Source organism: Fundulus heteroclitus, chromosome 16, assembly GCF_011125445.2.
Source record: "Fundulus heteroclitus isolate FHET01 chromosome 16, MU-UCD_Fhet_4.1, whole genome shotgun sequence".
NCBI lineage: Eukaryota > Metazoa > Chordata > Actinopteri > Cyprinodontiformes > Fundulidae > Fundulus > Fundulus heteroclitus.
The window spans coordinates 7131043-7149516 of NC_046376.1; the positions used below are offsets into that span (position 1 = coordinate 7131043).

Here is an 18474-nt window from a genome sequence, read left to right on the forward strand (position 1 = left end):
TAACTTGCCCAGCCCTAATGTATACATAAGTATGTGTACATATGTGTATATATATGTGTGTACATATATGTAAATATATGTTTTTGTTTATTGTTATATATATATATATTTAAATAAATAAAATGCAAAATATTTCACTTTCTCAGTACTTTATAGTTTTAGAACATAACATAAAAGTATATGGCATTTGACATTTTAAAAGTTTTAAGCCTTCAGAGAGATGCCGCGGCTCAGCTGTGGTCACCGTCGGTGTCGGTAGAGCGGGATGGATATTCGGTCTGATTACCAAATAATTACAAGAAGAGACAACAAAGCAAACGAGAGCGAGCCGGAAGCAGCGCTATTAATTTCTGTTTGAAACGTCAGCATTGAAGTCAACACTGGAGTAAACATTCATGCTAGGAGGTTAGCTAGACAGCTAGCAGCACAAGGAGCAGAACCAAGCAGGAAAACTGCCAAACTGAAGAAACTTGGGTTACTTGCAGGCAGAAGGGAACTCTGCTTTGTTCTGATCCTTGTGCTCCCTAGCTGCTGTAATTATAGAACCTCTTCTAGTATGAATTTTTACTTCAGTGTTCAGCCTGACACCAGCGCTCATGTTTATCAGCATGTCTGCTTATGCTGGACTTTTTGCAGACACAGTGCTACAGGCTGCCGTATCTCACTGATGGTTTCCAGCCCAAACCAGCATAAAACCCAATTTAAAAGAAAAAACAAGCCCAAATCCCAAACTCTCTCATGTTAAAAGCACAGAACTATTAAACACATAAGAACATGCTGTTAGCACACTACTGTGCTGAAGCAAAAATATATATAACGTCGCGCATACGGGCTCCGCACAAAATGTACAATCAGACAACCAATAACACACAAGATCACTTTAACAATCATGATATATCAACCGGAAAAAAAAAGAAAACTTTTATCAATAGGTTCCCAACATGAGTTGTAAATCTACCTTAATATAAACTTAATTTCTCTTACAGAATATAGCTCAATCAAACATTTCTCTTTCACAGCCATGAAATATTTTTAAGTTGATAAGTAAAACTCAACCCCTCTTGGGCGTTTACATTGACCAAACACTTGATTAACCATTATTCTTTTCTTGTTTTATTATAACAATCAATATTATTCATTATAACTATTATTCATTGACGATGTCAGATTCGACAGATTCGACTTATTTAAAAAATAAATTGATCAGTAAAATGAACTCCCCCCACCCCAACATAATTTTTAAAGTGTATAGCACTGACCTTACTTGAAAAAAGGAAAACAGAAAGCTTACAAAAAGGTTGTATTTTCTATCTAAACTTGGTCTAAATTTCTCCTGCACTTGGTTGTTTATATTATTTTAAGTGAATTTGACTTTCAAAGTTTACCAAAATCTAAAAAAGGTCAGTCAAACTGCATTTGCTTTGTTTTACTTTTTACTTATACTTTTTATTACACTACTTGAGTACATCTATTTTTAAAGTAAGTTTCATACTTAAGTACAAGACATTTCAGATACTTTAAGACTTTTACTCAAGTAACATTTGAGTCAGTGACTTGGACTTTTACCAAAGTCATATTTTGGCGAGGTAACTATACTTTTACTTGACTCTGAGATTTCAGTACTTTATACAACACTGGTGGGCTGCCACTGTGTGGTGCCTGGGTTGCAGTCTGGGGTTAAGGGTCTTGCTCAGGGAGCCAGTGTGGCAGTATGTGGGAGTTGAACTTAAAACCTCCAGGACCCAAGCACAATGCTCTAACCACTAGGCCACCACTCCCCAAATATTTCACTAAAATGTAAAAAGGTGTTTTTGGGAAAATTTTGACTCTTTTGAACATTTGGCACTACAGGTAAAAAGCCTGGTACAAACTATGTTTCTGAATGTGTACAGGCCTCCTAAGTCCTCATCAAACTTTTTAATGATCTTAGTGACCTATCTGTGATATGTGTTGATTAGGTTTAATTATTGCGGGATTCTTCAACTTTCACGTTGACAACCCTGAAGACAGAAGTGCAAAAGAACTGTGTGACACACTTTGAAACTTTGGTCTAACTCAACATGTTAAACAGCCAACACACAAACAGACATATTTTAGACTTGATTATCACTAAAGGTCTAAAGATTTCAAAGGTCAATGTAACTAATGTTGCCCTATCTGATCACTTTTCCGTTACCTTTTAAAGCATCATTTCCAGTGACTCGTTCAGCCAAAGGGACATCATAAGAAAACGCACATTTATAGACAATGCCACGGAAACTTTTATCCAAGCTTACTCTGCTACTTCAACTTTGTGCTGCAACAGTAGATGAGCTAGTACAGGGATTCCCAAAGTGTGGTGCGCGCACCCCTGGGGATGCGCGAGCTGCCACTAGGGGGTGCGCGAGCTGAAAACTGTAATGGCGGTCTGACGGTGTTTTTCCCCCACACCATAAAGACGTGTAAACATTTTCTTTGTAAAGATTAAAATCAAAAACTGTAAATTTAATCAATAAACAAAATCTATCGTAATGATCTGTAATAGACTTTATTGCTAAGTGCTGTTGCACACTTACTGTTTCTTTAAGTAGGTTGTTTTGGGTCATACCGGAAGAAATATGTGGCCTCCGGGGAAAGGAGTGGTGGTTCGGGGACTGGCGGGGTAAAAGCTGTCCCGTTCTGTTTGTCCTAAAATAAAGTGTTAGCAGCAAAACCTCGGTCTGGTGCTTGGGTGTCATAATGGAACGATACAGAATTCACACAAAATGTAGTTATCTAAAAGAAATCTTCTTCTACGCTACAGTTTAATATGAAATATCTGCATTGTGCTGTATATGCGCACATAGCTTGTGGTCTCTGCTTCAATCATTCCGGCAAATATGCTCAATTGGCTGAAATGAGGGAAACTGTCAGCGGAGGGAAAATTTAATTCGGGCCCAAAGTTTTATTTACAAGATTAAATTAAGTGATTGTCTCTCTATGGATCGCGCAGCGCCTACAAACAGCGCTGCTCATGGGGCCGTGATTGAACCGGTGACAATCTCTGACGCGCAGTCAGTCTGCTGGTGGGGGGGGGGGGTTTCTTGACTATGTTCACGCACAGAGCTGTAATACTTTTCAGTGTGATTCAGACTGTAATGTAATGGAACTATTTTATGTGTAAGCGCACGTTGGAGTAGAACAAGGAAGTGACGTCACAGTAGAGACGTTAGAGCCGACAACGCACAGTTCAGCAACCCGAGAATGTGTTTGTGTTATGTTCAACATTAAAGACGTTCAAACGCAATACCGGTGACATCCTTGACTTGGCATAACACTACACAGACGGGCAAAGTTCATTTTACAGATGCGGTTTTAGCGCATATTCAGACAGAAAGGGGCTGCGGAGAGCCGAGGTGTGTTGCTATGGGCGTGTTTACCTGCTGAGGGATCATCTCCACATAGCTGGTGCTGGTTTCACTGGGGAAGACCAGGCTTCTGATAGCCAGAGGTAACTAATTTTATCAAGTGAGAATGCTATACAGCATTCTCACTTATTGTTTTCCTGTTTTTCTTTACTTTTTATTATTATTCCGTACGTTTTTCGACGCCTTTCTCGTTCCGCATTTTTCAACCGATTTCAACCATTCTGGTATCAAAACGTTCAGCTCCTTCAGGACATTACTGCTATGACTTTTGGTAATTATAACTTTTATAATATTTAAAATATTCAACTTTTTGTAACTTTTTTGCTCTCATTCAAATGAATGGAGAATCCTTCAAATTCTTCAAATATTTCAGCTTTTTGACAGCTTACTGCTTCAGCCTACTTTCAGCTAGAAACGCCATTCAACTTTTAAAATGTAGTGAAATCTTTCAGCTATTATGGTATAGTTCAGCTTTTTCATATCTTTTACCATTTTCATATAGTACCTCCTTAAAATAATTTTGGCTTTTCAAGAAATTCAGCAAATAACATGCGTTGCTATGGTTGTCAAGGAGCCTCTGTTAGAGTGCGCACTCTAGAAATTCAACAAATTCTTCTTCTCCGAACAACTTCTTCTCACTCGCTCAATTTTCAACCTATTCACATAAATTATACATCAAAACGTAGGAATTTTTGGATTCGGAAAATGTAACCATCATTGGTGTGGGATTTATAGATTTTTCGCAAATCACCTCAGAGCGACACTAACCCGAAACCTTCCCCATTCATTTCCTATGGAGCGGTTTTCAAAAATGACACCTGGAAATCCAAAACATCACATGTATTTACATCGTCACTACTCCTAAACCGTTTCATGTACAGGCACGAGACTTTCACACATTCATGTCCAGACCCTTCTGGCGCTCACAAAAGAGAAATTTTGTCGATAAATGTTACGGTTTTGCCGCAGGAACAATTTGTTCGGGAGTAGCGTTTTGGGAAAATGCTAAAACAGGATCAGACTTCAATCTCCCCAAATGAGGCACTTTTCTACATCATCGCTACTCCTAAACCGTTTTATGTACAGGCATGAGACTTTCACACATGAATGTCCCGACCCTTCTGGCACTCATAAAAAGGAATTTTGTGGATAACTGTTACGGTTTTTCCGCAGGAACAATTTGTTCGGGAGTAGCGAATGTGCAAAATCCTTAAAACGCTTTGGAGCTTCATTCTTCCACATCATCCACTTTTTACATCGTCGCTGTGCCTACACCGATTTTTGTACAAACCTAAAAATGAACTCCATAGTCCTCAAAAGCCTGCTGATACTCAGAGTGAAAGAATTATTTTGATATCTCTTATACTTTTTCAGCTACAGCGATTTGTTCGGAACCGTTTGTAGAGGATTTCTCAAATTTCATAAAAATCCTCTTTATATCATAATTTTTTACGCCTAAATTAAAATATTTCTAGCAAAAACCGATAGTTTTTCTTGTTCTCCTATTCGTTACGAACTAAACGCTGAAAAAATTATGTCTCTACCATTTACAGAACAGGAGATATGGAGCGTTGTTTGAGGCAAAGTTCTCCATTCTATTTCAATGAGGCAGAGTCTGACAAAGTCTCTGCACTTCGGTAGACTGGCCGCTGCAGGTGTGTCAGTGAGTTTCCATGACGACGGAACTCTGAGGGCCAGAGGGAGAATCTCCATTGAGATACAATGGCAACTTTCGACGCCTGCTGCAGCGGCTATGATTAATGTAGCAATCTGAAATTCGCACAGTCACTTCCTCTTGACATTTTAAAATTTTCAAGTGACTTTCAGCGATATGTCACTTTTCTGTCCCATTTTGGATGTCACATGCTTTCCTATTGGGCCTTTGCTTCCAACAGGACCTGACATGATGCCCAGACACGACCCAATTGGCCAATACAGCACCACCCACCTGTGGGAAATGGCGCTACTGACCATTTTGGTCAAATGTTGAGTTCTTGGCCCAGATGTGGTGAGGCTGAGTTGCTAAAGGAGGCCAATCTGACCCATGAACTTTGGTCACGTTTGGTGACATTAAGTATTGGCACCCCTTTTTGAGGCACTTCCCAGCACAGGATTTGGACCAAACTGACAGAGTACACTCACCCGGTGATACTGGACACAACCTTGCTAGCGGCTAATGGTTAGCATGTTGCTAACCAGAAGTAGCTTTAGAAAGGTCCTACCAACTTCTGCTTAGCCGGGGTTGTTCTGCCTTTACAGACAAATAGAGGGCTACAGCTGTGAGGGAGTCTCCATGACAACCCTTTTAGCCAGAGGCTTCTAGGAGGTCCATTGACTTAACATGGCACCTTTCGAAGGCCACTGCGGGTGCTGTGAAGACCGTAGGAAGCTGAAATTCGCAGTGTTACTTCCCGTTAGTATTTTTGACGGTACCACAAGGCAAACGCCTTGCTAAATTTCTTCAGAATTTTTTTAGTTCTTAATCTTGAAATTCTTCTTTTTTTTTTTAATTTTTCAAATTTTTCAAATTCCTTCAAATTTGTTAAAATTCTCCAAATTTCTTCAAAATTTTTAAATTCTTCAAATTTGTCAAATTCTTCAAATTTTTGAAATTCCTTCAAATTTTTTGAAAATTTTCAAATATTTCAAATTTCTTCAAATTCTTCAAATTTTTCAAATTCCTTCAAACTTTTTCAAATTCTCCAAATTTCTTCAATTGTTTCAAATTCTTCAAATTTTTCAAACTCTTCAAATTCTTCTATTTCTTTCAATTCTTCAAACTTTTTCAAATTCTTCAAATCCCTTCAAATTTTTACATTTTTTTTCAAATTCTTCAAATCTGATTTCAGCGTTTTCTGCGTCTTCTGCTCAATCATTCTGCAGATTAGCATTCTCACTGCTGTTTCGCAGGAACAGCCTTTTCTAGTTTATATAACCTTTATGTTTGAACTGTAACTGCTAAATATATATATATATATCATTTATTTTTATTTTTTTTCGAAGACTGGGGGTGCGTCAACCCGGCTGGGACACCGAAGGGGGCGCGCGGCTGAAAAAGTTCGGGAACCCCTGAGCTAGTAGATAACTTTCAGTCTAAAGTCTCAGACATCATTGATTGCATTGCTCGAGTTAAAGTGAAAGTTTATTCCGGGAAGAAAGAATCTCCTTGGAGAAGTGCTTCAGCAGTTAGAAGTGAAAAATGGGAGTGTCGAACTCCAGGTTCACTATGACATCTATAAAGAGAGACTTTACAGATATAACTTACAACTGAAAAATGCAAAAGAATCTCTCTTCTCTGAGATCGGCAAAAACAATAAGGCTCCTGCCTTATTTACCACAGTCTACAGGTTAACAAATCCCCGTGTCCATGGCTTCTGAACTACACCAGGGTCTGTAATGAATTTGCTAACTTCTTTACTGAGAACCCTAAAGATTAGAGGATCAGTTTGTACATCCATATCAGCTCCAGAACCAAAGCTGTATCCAACTGGAACTTATCTTGACAAAATGTCCCAATTCAGCCAAATAAACTACAAAAGCTTAGATCATTCAGTAGCTAAGTTTGTCCTCCAGCTGCCTTGATATTTTACCCACAGTTTTCTTTAAGAAAGTTTTGCCTGTCATAGCGTCTGAGTTGACTCATAAACACGTCCCTTCTGTCAGGTGTTTTCCCCCAGTTCCTCAAGACAGCAATTATCAAACCACTGTTGAAAAAGAACAATTTGGACAAACTACTTCTGCAGAACTATAGGCCCATCTCAACCCCCCCCCCCCCCCCCCCCCCCCCTTATAAGATAAAAGGTGTTTAATCAAATCCATATAAAATGCAGACTGTGGAAGAACCAGTGCTGGCATTATTCAATACCAATCTCTGCATTCTGTCCGAGCGCCTGGAAAACTGGGTCGGCCTCTCCGGTACAGCACTTGACTGGTTTAAATCCTACAGGGACTTGTCAGTAACTTTAGAGATGACAAAAATGTGGGGTTCCCCAAAAGGTCCATCTTGTGTCCCCTCCTATTCAATAGCTACATGCTCCCTCTAACTAAAAAAAAAAAAAAAAAAAAAACCAAAACACTCTATGTACACGACACAGCTCTACATCTCCATGTATTCAAGCACTGAGTAAATGCTTAGAGGAAAACGCATGGATGTGCCAAAATTTCTCCCTTGAATAAAAACTGAAGGAAATTTGGGACCAATAGAGGAGATTACAAAAGTAAACCCACAGCTTCAGCTAGGAACCACTGATCAGGCCTGAAATCTGGGAGTAGTGATGGACTCAGACCTGAACCTCCAAAAGCATCTAAAGACAATTAAAAGGGCGGCCTTCTATCACCTGAAGAACATTTCCAGGATTAAAGGACTGATGTCCTTAGCTCTTAGTAGTAATGATTTTATGGGATTCTTCATAAATAAAATTGATGCCATTAAAAATAAAATAATTGGCATCCTCCCAAACATGATTACCTCGTCCTCAGTAAGTGAGGCAGCATTGGAGGAATCTTTAGAATCTGCGCAGTGTTTGAACTGTTTAGAAGCAGTAGAGCTTTCTGAGCTATCTAAAATTTTAGCTTCATCTAAACCTTCTACCTGTATGTTAGACCCAATCCCAACCAAGTTGTTTAAGGACATATTCCCTTTGATCAGTGGCACTATTTTAGACATGATTAATCTATCCTTAGTAAATGGATATGTACCACAGGTTTTGAAAGTAGCTGTTATTAAACCTTTACTTAAGAAACCTTCTCTTGATCAAGATGAGTTAGTAAATTACAGACCTATATCTAATCTTCTTTTCTTATCTAAAATTCTTGAGAAAGTAGTTGCTAATCAACTTTGTGAACATTTACAAAGTAATGACCTACTTGAGGAGTTTCAGTCAGGCTTCAGAGCTCATCATAGCACTGAAACAGCTCTGGTGAAGGTCACTAATGATATTCTCATGGCCTCAGATAATAGACTTGTGTCTATACTTGTCCTGTTAGATCTCAGTGCTGCGTTTGATACAGTTGATCACAATATTCTCCTACAAAGACTTGAACATACTGTAGGGATTAAGGGGAAAGCATTAGGCTGGTTTAAATCTTATCTGTCAGACAGATTCCAATTTGTTCATGTTAATAATAAATCTTCCTCAAACTCTAGGGTCACCTGTGGAGTACCACAGGGTTCAGTCCTTGGACCAATTCTATTTACTATATATATGCTTCCGATAGGCAAAATTATCAGACAGCATGGGATTAATTTCCACTGTTATGCTGATGATACTCAGCTATATTTATCCATAAATCCTGATGAATCCAATCAATTACTTCGACTGCAGTCATGTCTTGATGACATCAAAAGCTGGATGACTTTAAATTTCCTGCATCTAAATTCTGACAAGACCGAAGTTTTAATTTTTGGGCCAGAGTCCTCAAAAAATAAACTTCTTAACCAATCACTTAATCTGGGTGGCATTAACCTGGCCTCTGGTAATAAAGTAAAAAATCTTGGTGTTATTTTTGACCAAGACATGTCATTTAAATCCCATATTAAACAGGTTTCCAGAGTTTCCTTTTTTCACCTCCGGAATATCGCCAAAATTAGAAACATTCTGTCCAGGAGTGATGCTGAAAAACTAGTCCATGCATTTGTTACTTCAAGGCTGGACTATTGTAATTCTTTACTATCAGGAAGTCCACAAAATGCAGTTCAAAGCCTTCAGCTGATCCAAAATGCTGCAGCAAGAGTTCTGATGAAAATCAACAAGAGGGATCATATTTCTCCAATTTTAGCTTCCCTTCATTGGCTTCCTGTTAAATCAAGAATAGAATTTAAAATTCTTCTTCTAACGTATAAAGCCCTTAATAATCAAACTCCATCATATATCAGAGCTCTGATTACCCCGTATGTTCCTAACAGAGCACTTCGCTCTCAGACCGCAGGTCTGCTGGTGGTTCCTAGAGTCTCTAAAAGTAGAATGGGAGGCAGATCCTTTAGCTATCAGGCTCCTCTCCTGTGGAACCAACTCCCAGTTTTGGTCCGTGAGGCAGACACCCTGTCTACTTTTAAGACTAGGCTTAAAACTTTTCTTTTTGACAAAAATTATAACTAGTGACTCATGTTACTCTCAGCTACCTTTATAGTTTTACTGCTATAGGCTTAGGTTACTGGAGTATATCAGGATCTAATTTTCTCACTCTATTGAGTTCTACTGTTCTTCAATTATGCATTATGTGTTGTCATTTCTGCTTTAACTTTCTGTTCTCTCTCTTTTCTCTTCATAGTAGGTACACCTGGTCTGGCGTTCTGTTAACTGTGACATCATCCAGAGAAGACGGCTCACCCGCTACTACCATCTAATGTAGAACAGATTACTAGATCAATGTGTGCTTCTGTGCTTTTTTGTTTCTCTTGTTGTGTCTCTGTTCTGTCTTCTGTAACCCCAGTCGGTCGAGGCAGATGACCGTTCATACTGAGCCCGGTTCTGCCGGAGGTTTTTTTTCCCGTTAAGGGGTGGTTTTTCTTCCCACTGTCGCTTCATGCTTGCTCAGTATGAGGGATTGCAGCAAAGCCATGTACAATGCAGATGACTCTTCCTGTGGCTCTACGCTTCCCCAGGAGTGAATGCTGCTTGTCGGGACTTTGATGCAATCAACTGGTTTCCTTATATAGGACATTTTTGACCAATCTGTATAATCTGACCCAATCTGTATAATATGATTGAACTTGACTTTGTAAAGTGCCTTGAGATGACATGTTTCATGATTTGGCGCTATATAAATAAAATTGAATGTCTCAGCAGGATCTGGAAAAACTAATCCATGCATTTATCTTTAGTAGACCAGCATATGGTCTCCATTTTCATAGAGTGGAAGTGTTTGAAACTTGGTGCATTTCAGACTCATAGGAACAAGATCTACACAAATTCAAGATATTGATCAGAGGAATTTTATTTGTGCAAAGGATAAAGTTGTTGCCTACATAAATAGTCGAGCTACAGATTAACATTAATCTCCACCACCTCTCCATTTGGTCTAAGCTCTACGGTTTCCCAATCCAACACATTTCCTCTTTTTGCAGTCATCATGTCTTGGACTGCAGTGTCTGACAGGACATAGTCCCACAAGTTCACGTCAGAAATCTCACCAACAAAACTCTGATTTATATCAAAGCCACCCAGATAATTATCCGGATCCTGGCCCAGGATAACTCGGCCTCCCGCCCGGATGGTGTGACCCTTCCTGTAGATTTTGGTCAGACTTTTTCTGCCGTCTATGAAGAGGGCCGCAGCACCTGAGCTGGAATCCCAGGTGACGCACAGGCGAGTCTGCAGGGCACCAAGACCAGGGACTTGGAAGAAAACTCCATCTCCACTCAAGTAGAAGGACAGCCTGAGCAGAAACACATTAGACCCGTTATTACCTCTGATCAGGACAGATTTTTAAGCTGCTCCTACATGATTTTACCTTCCATCCAGCTCTCTCCACACATTCAGCTCGTCAAAGTCTTGGGTTCGATACGCAAACAGGATGATTTCCCTCTCACCGCTGAGCTCCGTGGCCACACGCATGCACAGCGTGAACGCCTTCAGGCTGAGCGGTTTCTGAGGGATCATCTCCACATAGCTGGTGCTGGTTTCACTGGGGAAGACCAGGCTTCTGATAGCCAGAGTCCCTGAGGGCGCGGTTTCATTGGGGAAGACTGTGGGGGCGGTGGCCGGGCTTCCGATGGCCAGAGTCCCTGAAGGGGAAATTAGACAAACATTAATTATCTGCTCGTTCCACACCCCCCCTTTTTAGAAAATAGGAAAACACAATGTAGCTGTTGATAAGAGATACAGAGGAGCACTTACCACTAAATCCAGCTAAGATGGTGATAAAGATAATGAAACAAAGCCTCATTTTTGCAGCGCAAACCTGTAAATAAACAAATCCTCAGACGTTATAACCAAATGGACGCAGTAAGTAAATATAAATACAAACTAGGCAAATGAAGAGAATGATTAAAATGTCCCACATCCAGCTGACAAACAAGAAGCTTGGTGAAGATCTGCAGAAGATCTGGGATAGATATTATACACGACTTCAATGGTTTTGAATTCATCATTTTGGCTGATCTAAGCAGGGCTCAGCTTTCTGGGCCTCAGGTTGAGAGTCTTTACATTATGCAAATTGTTAATGAAGCAAAACATGAAATCAAAAAATAAATCTCATTTACTTAACTATACCAAATGCTGTAATGTAGAGCTGGGGAACCAGATAGTTATGTTTAGAAAAGGTTAATTAGAAGTTGAATACTAGCAGATGAAGCAGGTAGGGGGACCAGAAGATGTAGGAAGCAGCAAGAACAGGAGTAGCCAGCAGGATCAGGCTGACAGGAAGAGATCAATCAGAACTGAGGATGAAGGCAGGAACTGACCAGAGTTGATGAAGTTGGCTGAGGAAAAACCAGGACAGACAAAGTCAGCAGCTGGATCTCACAAGCAGATAAACTTCAGCAGCACGCAGACACTGGAACCACAGCAGTGGGGCTGAACAAGAGCAGAGTCCAGTTGGCTGTGCAGACAGGACGTGGTAGTTTTCACAGCAACACCACACATGAGATGAGACAATCTGGTAGGGAAAGGTAAGCTGAGACAGGTATATATAGGCAGGTGAACAGGTGAGCAGAGGTGAATCAAATTAGTGCAGCAGGCTGAGCTGATCAGGTGGCTGGTAGGTGGCTGAGCTGATTGGGTGGGGACAGATGACTGTAGGCTGAGGGTATGGAAACTAATTAGTCCAGAAAATAAAATAAACAAAATCCTAAATCATGACAAATGCATTTCACCATTTTTTTCAGTCCACATATTTTGTAACAGTGTCAGTGATCACTGCACTACGGAGCCCTAGAGGGGTCATCGCAAAATGTTTTGCATGTTGAGAGAATCAAAATATAAACAATATCTTTTCATCTTACATGTGAAAAGTTACCCCTCGAGCCCTGACGTAAATATTCCCTCGATTTAAACAAAAATGAGCCGCACAGTGCTGAGGCATCATTAGTGTGTTCAGCTTGATTCAGCAGGATTGGGTAGCAGGTCGACCGCCCCAAGATGGCGACCGTAATTCCTGCGAAGCGACAGTCAATGCGGGGTCTACTCTTATATTATGTCTATGCTGAGAGCTCCTTCATCTGTACTGTGCCATACCAACTTGTACTGACCTTTGAACTACAACAGTCCAGGCTCACCTTAACTTTATGCAATATAAATATGTTTTAAATGCTTTTGTCATTTTAAAATGTATGTAAATACAAGTATGATTAAAAAGGAAACGCAACTAAATAAAATAGCATTTTAAATACACCTCACTGGAGGGTTGTGCTATTTTTTTTGCTTGTGTGCCCCACATATGGTCCTTGAGGGCTACCTGGTGCCCATGGACAACATGTTGGTGATCCCTGCTTTGGACCAAGTTATTTATAAAATGTGTTTTTGTCCCACAAGCCCTTTCAGACCACTTCGAAGGATAGAAGGAGAGAGGTGATTAAGTCAGCCCAGATTTGAGTAGTTCTGGCATAGGCCCTCATACAGAGCATGCATGAAGCGACAGTGGAGAGGAAAACTCCCCTTTAACATGGAGGAAAATCTCCAGCAGAACCAGAACCAGGCTCAGTGTGAATGGTCATCTGCCTTGATCGACTAGGGGTTAGACACACAAAAAGCACAGAAGCTTTGAAGAAGAATTAATCCAGGAATCCTGGAGCAGTAGGAGAACTCAGCAGAGAGAGAGAAATAGACCCTGATGTCCTCCAGCAGCCTAAGCCTATAGCAGCATAACTATAGAGATAGCTCAGGGTAACATGAGCCACTCTGACTAGAAGCTTTGTCAAAAAGGAAAGTTTTAAGATTAGTCTTAAAAGTAGACGGGGTGTCTGCCTCACGGACCAAAACTGGGAGTTGGTTGCACAGGAGAGGAGCCTGATAGCTAAAAGATCTGCCTCCCATTCTACTTTTAGAGACTCTAGGAACCACCAGTAGACCTGCAGTCTGAGAGCGAAGTGCTCTGTTAGGAACATACGGGGTAATCAGAGCTCTGATATATGATGGAGCTTGATTATTAAGGGCTTTATATGTTAGAAGGAGAATTTCACTTTTCTTCTTTTTCCGGGACGGATGAAATTACTTTTAACCTTCCCCAACAATATTATTTTCCATTTGTAGAGGCCTGGAAACAAGTTGTTATACATAATAAAAACGCTAAGTATAAAAATAGTCACGTCTACATTATTCTGTCACATTGATGGCATAGAGAAGTCTGGGTACACAGAAGAAGAATAAACCTTCCTGATAAATGCAAGTGGAAGCACAACGTGTTTCATCTTTTCTGTGTCACAGGATCCCACGTTGAGGACAAACAAAACCATCACCATACGCCCATCCAAGGCTGCTGGATAAATACATTAATGTCTCATTTGTGGCAATACCTGCTCTGCTATACTCCCAAATTTCAGTTCCTACAATTTATTCCCCTAAAAGGAACGCTGACCCACTTCTACTTTGGTTAAAGAGTCCTTGCTCTATAAGGGTATTCAGATTGAGCCATAGAGTCATTGATGCCCACAATAGAGTTCTGACTGGTAACCCCATGAACGGTTATGGAGCTAGGAGCAGGCGATAGACGCTATTGTTAGGGGTATTCGGATGGAGCCAGGGACAGAAATCACTTTCCTGAAGCCAAATTCCCCACCTCTGCCTACCACTCACCCTAAATTTCTTAATGGATACATAATTGTTGGAGATGGACAGAAAAGTTGAGTGAAAATAGTCTCAAGCTATCTTTGAGTCTTAGAGTGATTCTGCTAAGGCCTGTGGTTAAAAATGCTTAGACTGGCTTTTGAAAATAAAACCTGGTTTTGCTTTTCACATTTTAAAATTTCTAACAGGCAGCTGTGCAGTACGGAGCCCGGGAGAGCTCACTTTAAGTGATATTTTTTTCAGGTCGTGATAATTTGTGAGCACGTTTCCTTTAATTGAGCCCTCGAATTAATAAAACGTGAGCACGTTTGGACACAATTTCTTTGAGCACACGTTTTAATTATTCGTGGGTGCGTTTTGGTAGATCGAGACCTCGAATATACTATAACGTGCTCATGTTTACGTGTGTCAAGACAATATTGAGTGCACGTTTTACATATTGTGGCCACGTTTAAGTAGATCGTGCGCACAATGTTCTATAACCATGTTCACTAAATTGTGCGCTCGTTTTAATAAATTGTGCCTTTGTTTTACTATGCTTAAAATGAGAGCTCAATTTAGTAAATTGTGCACACAACTTAGTAAAACGAGAGCACAATTTAGTAAAACGAGCGCACATTCTCTCAACATGCAAAACATTTTGCGATGACCCCTCTAGGGCTCCGTAGTGCAGTGATCACTGACACTGTTACAAAATATGTGGACTGAAAAAAATGGTGAAATGCATTTGTCATGATTTAGGATTTTGTTTATTTTATTCTCTGGACTAATTAGTTTCCACTCCCCTCAGCCTACAGTCATCTGTCCCCACCCAATCAGCTCAGCCACCTACCAGCCACCTGATCAGCTCAGCCTGCTGCACTAATTTGATTCACCTCTGCTCACCTGTTCACCTGCCTATATATACCTGTCTCAGCCTACCTTTCCCTACCAGATTGTCTCATCTCATGTGTGGTGTTGCTGTGAAAACTACCACGTCCTGTCTGCACAGCCAACTGGACTCTGCTCTTGTTCAGCCCCACTGCTGTGGTTCCAGTGTCTGCGTGCTGCTGAAGTTTATCTGCTTGTGAGATCCAGCTGCTGACTTTGTCTGTCCTGATTTTTCCTCAGCCAACTTCATCAACTCTGGTCAGTTCCTGCCTTCATCCTCAGTTCTGATTGATCTCTTCCTGTTAGCCTGATCCTGCTGGCTACTCCTGTTCTTGCTGCTTCCTACATCTTCTGGTCCCCCTAGCTGCTTCATCTGCTAGTATTCAACTTTTAATTAACCTTTTCTAAACATAACTATCTGGTTCCCCAGCTCTACATTACAGCATTTGGTATAGTTAAGTAAATGAGATTTATTTTTTGATTTGATGTTTTTCTTCATTAACAATTTGCATGATGTAAAGACTCTCAACCTGAGGCCCAGAAAGCTGAGCCCTGCTTAGATCAGCCAAAATAATTCAGAACCATTAAAGTCATGTATAAAATCTGTCCCAGATCTTCTGCAGATCTTCACCAACCTTCTTTTTTGTCAGCTGGATGTGGGACATTTTAATTATTCTCCTCATTTGCCTAGTTTGTCTGTATATTTACTTACTGCGTCCATTTGGTTATAACGTCTGAGGATTTGTTTATTTACAGGTTTGCGCTGCAAAAATTAGGCTTTGTTTCATTCTCTTTATCACCATCTTAGCTGGATTTAGTAGTAAGTGCTCCTCTGTATCTCTTTTCAACAGCTACATTGTGTTTTCCTATTTTCTAAAAAGTGTGTGTGGGGGTGGAACGAGCAGATAATTGATGTTTGTCTAATTTCCCCTTCAGGGACTCTGGCCATCAGAAGCCTGGTCTTCCCCAGTGAAACCGGCCCCTCAGGGACTCTGGCCATCAGAAGCCTGGTCTTCCCCAGTGAAACCGGCCCCACAGGGACTCTGGCCATCAGAAGCCTGGTCTTCCCCAGTGCAACCAGCACCAGCTATGTGGAGATGATCCCTCAGAAACCGCTCAGCCTGAAGGCGTTCACGCTGTGCATGCGTGTGGCCACAGAGCTCAGCGGTGAGAGGGAAATCATCCTGTTTGCGTATCGAACCCAAGACTTTGATGAGCTGAATGTGTGGAAAGAGCTGGATGGAAGGTAAAATCATGTAGGAGCATCTTAAAAATCTGTCCTGATCAGAGGTGATAAAGGGTCTAATGTGTTTCTGCTCAGGCTGTCCTTCTACCTGAGTGGAGATGGAGTTTTCTTCCAAGTCCCTGGTCTTGGTGCCCTGCAGACTCACCTGTGCGTCACCTGGGATTCCAGCTCAGGTGCTGCGGCCCTCTTCATAGACGGCAGAAAAAGTCTGACCAAAATCTACAGGAAGGGTCACACCATCCGGGCGGGAGGCCGAGTTCTCCTGGGCCAGGATCCGGATAATTATCTGGGTGGCTTTGACGTAAATCAGAGTTTTGTTGGAGAAATTTCTGATGTGAATTTATGGGACTATGTCCTGTCAGACACTGCAGTCCAAGACATGATGACTGCAAAAAGAGGAAATGTGTTGGATTGGGAAACCGTAGAGCTTAGACCAAATGGAGAGGTGGTGGAGATTAATGTTAATCTGTAGCTCAACTGTTTATGTGGGCAACAACTTTATCATTTGCACAAATAAAATTCCTCCTGTGATCAATATCTTGAATTTGTGGTGATCTTGTTCATATGAGTCTGAAATGCACCAAGTTTCAAACATTTCCACTCTATGAAAATGGAGACCATATGCTGGTCTACTAAAGATAAACGCATGGATTAGTTTCTCCAGATCCTGCTGAGACATCAGTCCTTTAATCCTGGAAATGTTCTTCAGGTGCTAGAAGGCCGCCCTTCTAATTGTCTTTAGATGCTTTTGGAGGTTCAGATCTGAGTCCATCACTACACCCAGATTTCAGGCCTGATCAGTGGTTCCTAGCTGAAGCTGTGGGTTTACTTTTGTAATCGCCTCTATTGGTCCAAAAATTCCTTCAGTTTTTATTCAAGGTAGAAATTTTGTCACATCCATGCGTTGATTTCCTCTAAGCATTTACTCAGTGCTTGAATAGACGTAGAGCTGTGTGTACCTTTTTTTTTTTTTTTTTTTTTTTTGTGAGCTAGAGGGAGCATGTAGATATTGAATAGGAGGGGACACAAGATGGACCTTTTGAGGAACCCCACATTTTTGTCATCTCTAAAGTTACTGACAAGTCCCTGTAGGATTTAAACCAGTCAAGTGCTGTACCCGAGAGGCCAACCCAGTTTTCCAGGCGCTGGGACAGAATGCAGTGATTGGTATTGAATGCTGCACTGAGGTTGAATAATACCAGCACTGGTTCTTCCACAGTCTGCATTTTATATGGATTTGATTAAACACCTTTTATCTTATAAAGGGGGGGGGGGGGGTTGAGATGGGCCTATAGTTCTGCAGAAGTAGTTTGTCCAAATTGTTTTTCAGCAGTGGTTTGATAATTGCTGTCTTAAGGAACTGGGGGAAAACACCTGACAGAAGGGACGTGTTTATCTGAGTCAAAATAGACACTATGACAGGCAAAACTTTCTTAAAGAAAGCTTTGGGTAAAACATCAAGGCAGCTGGAGGAGGAACTTAGCTACTGAATGATCTAAGCTTTTGTAGTTTATTTGGCTGAATTGGGACATTTTGTCAAGATAAGTTCCAGTTGGATACAGCTTTGGTTCTGGAGCTGATATGGATGTACAAACTGATCCTCTAATCTTTAGGGTTTTCTCAGTAAAGAAGTTAGCAAATTCATTACAGGCCCTGGTGGAGTGTAGTTCAGAAGCCATGGGCACGGGGATTTGTTAACCTGTAGACTGTGGCAAATAAGGCACGAGCCTTATTGTTTGCTGATCTCAGAAAAGAGAGATTCTTTTGCATTTGTAAGTTATATCTGTAAAGTCTCTATAGACGTCACAGTGAACCTGGAGTCTACTCTTTCTCCACCTGTGTTCAGTTTTTCGACATTCCCTTTTTTCACTTCTAACTGCTGAAGCACTTCTTCAAGGAGATTCTTTCTTCCCGGAAGAAACTTCACTTTAACTGGAGCAATGCAGTCAATGATGTCTGAGACTTTAGAATGAAAGTTATCTACTAGCTCATCTACTGAGTTGCAGAACAAGATTGAAGTAGCAGAGTAAGCTTGAATAAAAGTTTCCGTGGCATTGTCCTTAAAGGTGCCTTTTCTTATGATATTCCTTTGACTAAATGAGTCACTGGAAATTATGCTTTCAAAAGTAACCGAAAAGTGATCAGAAAGGGCAACATCAGTTACATTGACCTTAGAAATCTTTAGACCTTTAGTGATAATCAAGTTGGGTGTTTAACATGTTGAGTTAGACCAAAGTTTCAAAGTGTG

General features: G+C 40.7%; 2 protein-coding genes across 3 annotated transcripts in view; one reads left to right on the top strand and one right to left on the bottom strand.

Moving 5' to 3' along the window:
- The window catches only part of LOC105919568 (pentraxin fusion protein), a 53053-nt gene extending 36283 nt beyond the window's left edge, over positions 1 to 16770 (top strand). Inside the window, exons 2-3 of one of the 2 annotated variants that reach the window (XM_036147719.1) lie at positions 15917 to 16226; positions 16302 to 16770. In XM_036147719.1, the coding sequence (XP_036003612.1) occupies positions 15917 to 16226; positions 16302 to 16698 (707 nt within the window). In that variant the 3' untranslated portion in view covers positions 16699 to 16770. The remainder of the gene's footprint in view (positions 1 to 15916; positions 16227 to 16301) is intronic. The other variant, XM_036147721.1, reaches the window with a different exon arrangement.
- On the bottom strand, positions 10320 to 11994 carry LOC105919564 (pentraxin fusion protein). Its single transcript, XM_036147722.1, has 4 exons — positions 11791 to 11994; positions 11225 to 11288; positions 10839 to 11112; positions 10320 to 10763 (listed from the first exon to the last, which is right to left on the bottom strand). The coding sequence occupies exons 2-4, from the start codon at positions 11271 to 11273 to the stop codon at positions 10367 to 10369; spliced, it is 720 nt and encodes a 239-aa protein (XP_036003615.1). The 5' UTR covers positions 11274 to 11288; positions 11791 to 11994; the 3' UTR covers positions 10320 to 10366.
- Positions 16771 to 18474: the final 1704 nt, after the last annotated feature.

What these genes read in the sequence shown, in the direction of transcription:
- LOC105919564 (XM_036147722.1), bottom strand. Translation starts at nt 11,273, where the DNA reads ATGAGGCTTTGTTTCATTATCTTTATCACCATCTTAGCTGGATTTAGT. An exon ending in CATCTTAGCTGGATTTAGTG is followed by an intron (nt 11,113 to 11,224) that starts GTAAGTGCTCCT and finishes TTTCCCCTTCAG; the next exon opens with GGACTCTGGCCATCGGAAGC. An exon ending in TGGAGAGAGCTGGATGGAAG is followed by an intron (nt 10,764 to 10,838) that starts GTAAAATCATGT and finishes GTTTCTGCTCAG; the next exon opens with GCTGTCCTTCTACTTGAGTG.